The sequence below is a fragment of the Mesocricetus auratus genome, unplaced genomic scaffold (assembly GCF_017639785.1).
Source record: "Mesocricetus auratus isolate SY011 unplaced genomic scaffold, BCM_Maur_2.0 Super-Scaffold_6730, whole genome shotgun sequence".
NCBI classification, from domain to species: Eukaryota; Metazoa; Chordata; class Mammalia; order Rodentia; family Cricetidae; genus Mesocricetus; species Mesocricetus auratus.
Window position 1 is genome coordinate 92,904,058 of NW_024429184.1, and position 9,942 is coordinate 92,913,999.

Here is a 9,942-nt window from a genome sequence, read left to right on the forward strand (position 1 = left end):
GATCAGTTACCTCTCCACAGACAGGAGGGGACAGTTCTGAAATCAGAACCTGCCCTGAGACCAAACTGACCCAGCTTCTCTCTACTGGACAGAAACTCGGGACTCCAGCCATCTCCACCACTGCTCCACATGCAAGAACACTGCATGTTTTTCAGCACACCCGTGTAGCCAGACTCATAATGCACCACAGCGAATGGATACCCAATGCTTTCACCCTACTACCAGGCCAAAGACACTAATAAAGATGCCAAATCTGGAGGTTATTTAAAGAGCAAATAATAAAAAACCCCACAGAATTTGACTACATTTTACACAAAACATTCCATGTTACTATGCACAAGAGAGCCATGCTGACACGTTTCATGTGCCATTTTTCACGAGAAAGAGAGAAAAAGAAACAGAAAACACCCAAACCAGCATCAGAGAAGGTAAGTTCAAGCATATATCTGTTTATGATCTATGGCATGGGAAAAGCTTGGAGCGGACCAGAGGCATCTCATCCAGCACCTCCATCTTCCAGATGAGCAAACTGAGGCACCTGGGGATTGAGTAACAGGTCCCATCCTTCAGCCTGCAGTGGGTGACTTGGGAATCCAGGCGCAATGGCTCATTCCTGTTTGACTCGGAGATTACACTCCCAGCCTGTAGAGCTAGGATGAAACTCAGAGTTTTACCCTAAGCTGTTATGTAGGAGGAAATAATGCTCCACCATTAGCCATGTGACTTATTAGAGGTGCATACAGATGAGGTAATAAAAGGGCAGTTTACTTCACCGCTAACCACACCCACTTTAGGCATGTCTAAAGACGTATATGGACATAGTAGGTGAACTACGTCACTAGCCAAGCCCACTTTTGGGCATGGCTAGGGGCGTGTATGTAGGAAGGAATAAAAGACTGATCAGTAGATTGTCTAGCTCTCTTTCTGGCTTTCCGGCTTTCCGGCTTCCAGTTCGGCAACAGAAAATTACTTGGCTCATCTGGGTTACTTGTTTGTCTCTTGTGAGTAATTTCTACAATAAATACTTACTTATACTTTCAGTAAGTGTCTGTTTATCATTGCAGCATCACTGTTACACACACATTTCATTCAAGTAGTGGCTACTAGCCTTTACCACGTGCTGGGCACCATCCTCCGTACTTGGGCTAATGGGGAGATGGCAGGGGTGCCTACTCCTTTCATGTCTGAGTGCGCAATCCAGTCCATAAACAGGTACACACAAATTGTCCAAGATGGCTTCAGGTAGCTATGGCCGAGAAGGAAGGACAAGTTAGAGAGCGTCTTCAGGAGGCAATATTTACTAGACCCGAGACTTGATGGATAAGAGGGCACTGGTCTTGTGACATCCAGATGGAAGACCTGGGCTAGGGAGGGGCATGTCTTATTTAGGGTTTCTATTGCTGAAATGAAACACCCTGACCAAAAAGCAACTTGTGGGGGAAAGGGTTCATTCAGCTTACATTTCCACATTGATGTTCATCACCAAAGGAAGTCAGGGCAGGAACTCAAGGCAGGAACCTGAAGACAGGAGCTGCAGAGGCCATGGAGGAATGCAGCTTCCTGGCTTGCTCCTCATGGCTTGCTCAGCCTGCTTCCTTACAGAACCCAGGACCGCCAGCCCAGGGATGGCACCACCCATAATGGCCATAATTAAGAAAATACCTTATAGTTGGATCTTTCAGAGGCATTTTTAATTGAGACTTCCTCCTCTCTCATGACTCTAGCCTGTGTCAAGTTGACATAAAACCAGTTAGTACAGGGCAATAGCCACAAAAGCCATAGGCAGGTGAGGGAGACTGCACAGACAGAACACCAAGATCACTTAGTGTCGTTCTGTTCAGAGTGATGCATGTTGAGGGCATTTCTGTGAGCATGACAGTGCATACACAGCCACTGACTTCTGTGTTCCCTTTTCCCATGCTGTCTCAGTTATGGTTCCCGTTGCTGTAAGGAGACACCATGACCAAGACAGCTCTCATAAAGGAAAACATTCAAATGGGCAGCTTACAGTTCAGAAGTTCCATCCATTGTCACCATGGTAGGACATGATGGCGTGTAGGCAGACATGGTGCTGGAGAAGGAGCTGGGAGCTCTACATCTTTGATTTGCGGGCAACAGGAAGTGAACTGAGACACTGGGAAATATCTCGAACATAGGAGACCTCAAAGCCCACCCCCACAGTGACACACGTCCTCCAACAAAGCCACACCTACTTCACCAAGTCCACACCTCTTAATAGTGCTGCCCTATGAACCTGGGGGAGCCAAAACATTCAAACTACTACACATGCCCTTCCTGGGATCTCACCTTTTTTCAATTCTGTGTTAATCCTGAGCGACCCTGAAGTGCTAATCTATAATGATACAAGAAAAACTTGCCACACCAACTTTGCACATACTTTAATTTACAAGACCTAGTTTTCATTTTACTCCTGGATTAACCCTAAGACATACCGCATAGTATAATGCAATGAAATACATACTGTTTCCATTACAATTGAATAGGGAAGGACAAAAACAATTCACTGCTTTCCCAGAGTTAGATAGCTAAGAAATATAGGAGAACCCACAGCTCGTTATTTCTGAGTCCTTATTCTTTCGTGTTATACAGACAGCATTAGGCTTCTCTGCAGTGTAGGTGTGGAGACCCATTTTGTAACCCTAAGTGACTGGAGGAGACATGCATCCTCAGTGGAGTCTAAAGATCTTAGTGAAAGACCTCATCCAGAGACAGAACTTAGATCCTAAAGAGAAGCCAAATGGATAAAGAGGAAGAGGGCAAACTTGGAGAAGAGAGTAAACTTGGGGGAGCTAAGTAACTGAACTCTGAGGAGCAATGGACACATCCGTGTGGTGTGGGAAATGTTGGCCTCTCTAACTGAAGCCAACTGTACAGGCTACCTACTTTAGCCCTTGAATCAGAACTAAGAGGATGTGAGGGTCTAGCTGTGCAGACACGGGAGAAGAGCAAACCAAGCATGAGGGGAGTGGGCACAGAGCTCCCAAGAGGACAGACACATCTATTGGAAGTCCTGGGCGGTCAGTGATAAAGGCATTCCAAGGAGAGCTTCGAGGGAAACATGAGACTCGAGATCTTGAGAACATGACTGCCCCTGTTCAAAGGAGGCACAGCAGTGGTGGAGTGGTGGGCACTGCCAGCAGGGGAACTGGAGGCAGGAGAGATGCTGAGCAAAAAGCGAGACTTACTCAGCCTGTAACCTGGAGGGGAAGTGCAGAGTGCTCCCTGATGAGTCTTCAGATGCTACCCATGGGGAAACCGAGCCACAGACAGTTGGTAAGGGGATGGCAGGACTGTGCCCTGTGCTCAGGTCTCCTTAGCGTTTATCCCGCCAGCTAGCTGTACCCCAGCTCCTTCCTTCTGCTGGAAGAGCGACAGTCAGGAAGGAGATCCACACCGTGTATGGACATACCTCAGCAGAACCCTGCAGTGGGGACTTCTGCCTGAAGCTTCCCACGTGGTCACCCCCAATTCTCTGATCTCAAGGCCAGCCTTTTGTTCCCCCCCACACACACACCAGAAGCCTTGCAAACATCTTGGAAACTACTTTGATTTTTTTTTCAACATTTCTCCACAAAACAATGTAAGGAACAAGAGGAAAAACATAGCTGTTCCAGCCAGAACAACAGGGTCAAAGCCTGCCAATTCCACATAAATTTAGGTATCTCCCGAGGTGGGCGGAAGGGGACAAGACCAGGGGAGGGAACCAACACGGGTCTAGGAAGCAGTAGACAGAACACTGTCTCCTGAAGGAGTTATCCGTCTAGGGCAAGGACCTCAGCACAGGCCCGTAGTGCCCTAGGGGATCGAAGATTCCCCACATGACCTTGGAAAATGGTCAAATCTGCCTAACTCCAACCAAGGACTCTCCATGAAGTGCCCACTAACACTCAGAGCAATATTAGACCTCAGGTACCCTCTGATACCATCCTCCTATTATAAATATGGAGACCTGAGCTCATGAATTCCACCTAATGAGTCATCTAGGTTGATCCAAGGAGAATAAAAGTAATAATCATTTACTTGTGACTGGCTCTGGACCACACTGTGTGGTTGCTATGGATGCTCACAATGAGGTAAGTCTTGCTGGAATTTTATGTGTGAGGGGCTTATGGGTTTGAGGTTTGGCCTAAGGCCACAGAGTAGACAGAACTGGCCTCCAGACCACCATATCCCCTGTCTCTGCCTCTTCACCTCTGCAGCATGAAGACTGAACCAAAATCTCGAGCCCCACACCCCCCCACACACACACACACCAGTAGAACCACTTGGATCCCAGGTCCCTTAATCCTGAGAATGAGGCTTGCCATGACCATCCTTCTCGGTTCTTCCACATGAAGCCATTAGGCCCATCAGTGATGTCCAGCTTTGCCTTTGGCTCTGTGGTGGTTTGAATAAAAATGGCTCCAGAGGCCCATAGGGAGTGGCGCTATTAGAAGGTGTGGCCGTGTTGGAGGAAGTGTGTCACTGGGGGTGGGCTTTGATGTTTCAGAAGCTCAAGCCAGGCCTAGTCAGTTCACTGTCTCTTCCTGCTGCCTGCAGATCCAGGTGTAGAACTCTCAGCTACCTCGCCAGCACCGAATCTTCCTGCATGCTGCCATGCTTCCCGACATGACGATAATGACCTAAACCTCTGATACTGTAAGACAGCCCTAATTAAATGTTCTCCTTTGTAAAAGTTGCCACAGCATGGTGCCACTTCACAATAGAACACTGACTGTGGACTCTACCTCCCTCCATCTCCAATTCAGACGGCCCTTTCTCCTTTAGCCTCAAAATCACCTGACTGGGACGCTGATCCTTGCTTGCCTCACAGACGGTGATCATAGTCTGTCACTCATTAACATGCTGTCTTCTCCCCTAGGACTCTGCAACACGGCACCTCCCGGCAGAATAGATGCTCAATTAAAGACTGCTAAACAAGTGAATTAAAACAAGTCCCTACCAAAATCTCTTCCATGTTGTTAAACCTACATAATCCAGAAATGTTCACTCATCCAAGGACCGAAGGTTGGGAATACATCCGTTTGGGTCTTTTTAATATGCATTACAGCTGCACGCGCATGTGGTATCTGTATAGGATCCATTTGTGGGGTAATAATGTAATCACTTCATGTGATATAGCATGTGTTCTGTATATCATATTATATGGTATATACAAATGTTACAGATACATTTTTCTATAGTTTTCTTTTCTCATTTAATCATATACTTCCAAATGAAGGTCCCTTTGCTGTACATGCTACTACACATTATTTTTCAAAAGTAAGAGTAGAATTTCTCGCTCTCAGTGAGGCACTCCCGTAAGAGAGGTGGTAGCTTTTATCTTATGAGCACCCCTCCCATGTTCCTATACTTGCATCAAGGTGAGGGTGAATGAGCACACATTCTCCAATGGACAGCAGCACCACCAGAACGGGAGGTGAGGAGTAGGCAGACAGGGCAGAGAGGAGTGTGGGATGCAACAGGATAGGGGAGGTGAAAGGGAGAGAAAGATGGATACAAAGAAACTTAGGGGTTCAGGGCTGTGTTACTTAATAAAGCAATGCATGTGGGGAGGGCGTGGGCAGAGGAGAGGTAGACATGGCTCTGCTTAGGTGCAGGAGGTCGAGAGAGGTGAGCATCTGTGAAGAGAAGTCACATCATGGGCAGCCCCACAACAATCTCAGAGGCCAAGGCGATGGTCCTGGGTGAAGCTCGCCCCAGCTGGCGTCCGTTTCCCTGTAACGAAGGAAGAGAAATCATCTCCCAGAGATCTGTCACAGGGCTTTCCAACAAGTGGGAGCCTGTTTCCACACAGGACTTGTTTGTGTCTATCTGGAGCCTCAAAGTTCAAAACAAACTTGCAAACAAAGAGCTCCCTGCTCTGTATCTGTCACCCATGAGCTCTGGACCAGAGGGAGCCAGACCTCTGCTTTTCTGATGACTTCCACAGCCACAAATCACCACCCCCACCCCACCCCCCCCCCGTGTCTTTCCTGCCAGCTCCAATTGTTGCGGACATCCTCATAGAACAGCTTTGGGACCTTTTTAGATCCCTTTCTACCTAGCTTTAGAACCAGGAAGAGAAAATAATATTGTTTCCCTCATAGAAACTTCTTGGGTCTTTTAGAGGGGTCCATGGTTTCTCCTCAGGGGTTTCTCCTAAGGACTGAATTCATCATCCTCCAGCGGGATATGTTTTTGAAAGAATCCCAGAGTAGAAGAGTCAGTTAGCTAAACCACATGTCACTGAAAAATTCTAAGGTATAGAAAGGTTCAATGGGGGGCTGGCACAAACATTCTATTTATCCAAAAGGTGTCTTTTCTCCAGTTAAAAGGGAGGCAATCTCAGCTTAACCGGAGAACCCAGACTCAAGTGCACACAGTTACTCCCACATAGAACTTCTAGTTAACTGTGATGCCCAGAAGGGTCCAGGGCTGCCAACAAGATGCTGTCCCCTGGAACTGAGAATTTAGAGGGTATGAATAGTTGGTTTTCTGAGCCCATACATGCCCTAACCAGAGTCACTCTATGTACTGGGATGGCATATACATTCCTCTAGTCTGTTTCTTTACTGTTGTTGTTATTATTACATTTTGATAAGCATAAATTAGGCGGAGATAGTGGCAGAATCAACAGTCATGGAAATGTAAAGAGTGCCATCCTATTTTGGTCAGCTGTCCCCCCAAAATATGCAAAAAATGTCTATGAGAACTAATTGCTGAAAAATAATAACTCACGGGAGAGCTAGTCAACTGTACAAGAGTTGATTGATATGAAGTGTCATGAGGGCTTGTACCTGCTGCCTTCCTTGGACGGGAGAGAGCTTCAAGGTGAAGGTGCCCAGACCTTCCACAATTAGGGCTGTGCCGTATTAGGACCATTTAAGGGTCATTTTGTCAACAAACACTTACTGGCACCTACTTGCCAGACCCTGGTGGAGGAGGATTATTGAAAAGACCCCCCTTTTTTTTCATAAAGTGAACATTTCTAGCGAGACAGAGGAGGCGGGCAATTATAACAAATTAATCCAGTGATCTCAGAAATCAAGAAAGTAACTGGGGGGGGGCGGGGCACGAGTTGAAAGGATGAAGACATTCCCAATATCTCTTTCACTGGTTCAGTTGCCACATGCTCCAGTTCAGTAGGGACCTGCCCAAAACTAAACTGCACCCAGCTCGTCCTGGGCTGAGGTGGGAGCTCTCCTTCCGCAAAGCCAGTCTCTCCTTCTAAGTCCTCCCAATGATAACTTTCCTTCTCTGTTTCGGTTCATCCCTTAGACCCAGCTCCATCACCCCGTATTGGTCCCAGGACATCAGAGTCTTTTTTTTTTTTTTTCGGCCCACCACCCCCAGCACCCAGGCAGAAGCCCTGCAGGGCGGAGCCTCGGACATGAGCTGGCGCGTCCAGCAGGTGGCAGCAGCGAACGGCCGCGCCCCCCGCGCTGCTAAGCCGCGAGCCCACATCATGGATGGCGAGCTCTCAGGTTTCGCCTGGCTCGCCCTGGCATCCCAGAACCCAGACGACCAGAGGGATTCATGAGCCGCTCCCAGGGGCCGGGGCAGGGGCCTCTGGCTCCCAAAGCTGGCCAAGAGGTGGGTCCCGGGGCGGGTCGCTGCTTCCGAGGCCGGGCGGGGACGAACTGCCCCCGCCCTGCCTCCCTGTGGTCCACACCCCCTTCGGGCTCCGCAGCCTGCCGGCTGAGATAACACGGGGTGCGCGCAGCGCTGACAGCCCCGCTACTGCCCGGGGTTCGGGTCCCAGGTGCCAGGGACGGAGCACCTGAGTCCTCCTCCCTGTTCACCTGCCCTGCTCGTCCACTCGCCTTCAAGGCCAGCGGCTCCAGCCCAGACGAAGAGGGGCCAGCAGGAGGGACAGCGCACCTGAGGATACACAGCTGGTCCTGCTCTGCCTTTTCACCCCTAGGTGATGAGTGAGGCCAGGAGACGGCAAGATTTAAAAAGCAACCGGGGCCTCCGTATTGAATGAAAGACCCGGAGCAAAGGCATCACCATGAACACGAGCAGTAAGTGGATCCTCCTCTCCTTTGCCATGGGAACAGGGGTGGGGGCGGGAGGTTCAGGAGCCTGCAGCCCCGGCTGCCTGGAAAGAGGAAGGAAGCCGGTATCTGTGGAGGGGCACACCTGACCCTGGACTCTGTCCTTCAGGTGCTGTCGGAGCTCTCTGGCACAGGCAGAGAGCTTTGGGTTGGGGGCTCTGCCTTTTCCTGATGATTTTGCTAATGTTTAATTGGTGGCGCCACTTGCCTCTGTCGGGAAAACTGCTGTCTCTTAGCTATGCCTGGAAAGGCCTAGGAAGCAGCAGTATGGCCATTGTCTGACTATGGGGAGCTCCCGGGAGACCTTCATGCCCACATCTGGAAATCCATGGAGGCCCTGCTTGTCCCGGGAAGAGCAGGGAAGCCGCGGGCGGGCCTGGATGGACCTAAGATAGCAAAGAGCAATTTGATAAACAAATCCTCATGAAGTCAGCCTTTGGGTCTGGAAGAAAAGATCCAGCTTCGGTTCCCTCCGTGGTCCAGGCTGAATGCCCACCTACCTGGAGGCTGCTTAGCCTACAGGAGAATGAGAGGAAGTGACAAACCCTTTGAGTAATAGCTCTGGCAATGGCAGAGGCAATAACTGCCCTGCAGAGCCTGGACCAGACATTTTGCTCCTGGTTTTGGGCCCTGGCTACCATGAAATGCTCTCAGCAGCCCAGGAAGGGACAATCTACCTCCAATAACATCCCCTCTGACCATGGGCTCTATCTGGGTAATACCTTAGGGGGACATAACTGAGCTCTAATGTCCCTGTGCTGCTCTCTATGTCAACTTGCTTGCCGGGGTCATCTCAGCCCCAAATTGGACTGTTGAAGCAGAGGACTCCTGTGTGCATTCCCAGTTGGGGGTTCTGACTTTTGAGAATAGTCCCAACTCTGCCTCTCAGATTGCTCAGCTGTGAGATCGGGATGGTGGACTCAGAGAGCCTTCTGATCTAAGAACTGACAAGTTATTTCTAGAAAAGCTAGAGCTTAGCAGTAAGGGCACGGTGAGTGGGAGACTGTCTAGCCTAGACCCCTGTTTCCTGACCCTCCCTCCATCCCAAGGCCGTGCTGGCACAGAGCTGAGGGAAATAAAGCAGAACCTCTGGGATGGGAATGAAATGGATTTATTTACTACGTATTTGTGTGACTCGCGTCTCTGTCGGCTTCCTTTGTGTATCACATAGCTATGCCAAGCGAGTGAGTGAGGCTGGGCTCCCTTTCCCTCTGATAGCCAAAGAATTTTCCTTGTAGCTGACAGTCTGAAATGATGGCTTTGACTTCGTACCAGACTTGGGGAGGGGGAGGGGGCAGGTCCTGTCTAACCTGTCACTGGAGGGCCATATGTTTACATCTGTGTACGTCCAGAAAAATTAAGGTGTGGATTGCCTGTCACTCCTTACTCTATCTACGGAGAAATTTTATTCATGGGAGTCTTTCCCAGTAACTGATAGACAAGAAGGTTGGATCATCTGTTTTCCAAGAAACTAAGAAAGGCAATAAGAAATTAACTCTGCCTTTTCACTGTCTAGAATCCTAAGAAATGTTTGCCCTGTTAATAGCACTATTATATCAGACTAAAACAAACAAACAAAACCCAGATACGTTGTACATGACACAGACTAGAAAAAATGCCTTTTTTTTTCTAACCAGGGAGTGTTGGACTTGCAGGGGTCCTGGTAAACAGGCAATAAAATGACCAGGACAGCCTTGGGAGTCCCAAGCACCCTATAGGAAGCAATACTCAGTAGCAGAGAACCCTGTGGGGAAACTCAGGCTCAGGGCCTGAGAACTGACTTTATCATTGAACTTCACTCCAACAAAGGGAACCTACAGATGCAAAGAATATAAATCATACCTCATAGGAATGACAAGACCATAGGGCCACAGAGGCAGAG

General features: G+C 49.0%; 1 protein-coding gene and 1 long non-coding RNA gene across 11 annotated transcripts in view; one reads left to right on the forward strand and one right to left on the reverse strand.

The window, feature by feature from the left end:
* Window positions 1-5,029: 5,029 nt before the first annotated feature.
* Window positions 5,030-8,015, reverse strand: LOC121138843. Its single transcript, XR_005875712.1, has 2 exons — window positions 7,885-8,015; window positions 5,030-5,739 (listed from the first exon to the last, which is right to left on the reverse strand). It is a non-coding gene; the product is annotated as an uncharacterized LOC121138843 (long non-coding RNA).
* The window catches only part of Ablim3 (actin binding LIM protein family member 3), a 113,021-nt gene continuing 110,643 nt past the window's right edge, over window positions 7,565-9,942 (forward strand). For 9 of the 10 annotated variants that reach the window (XM_005074675.4, XM_040741729.1, XM_040741730.1 and 6 more), the window contains exons 1-2: window positions 7,565-7,596; window positions 7,928-8,027. In XM_005074675.4, coding sequence (XP_005074732.1) covers window positions 8,015-8,027 — 13 coding nt within the window. In that variant the 5' untranslated portion in view covers window positions 7,565-7,596; window positions 7,928-8,014. Of the gene's footprint in view, window positions 7,597-7,621; window positions 8,028-9,942 lie in introns of those variants that run through there. The other variant, XM_005074674.4, reaches the window with a different exon arrangement.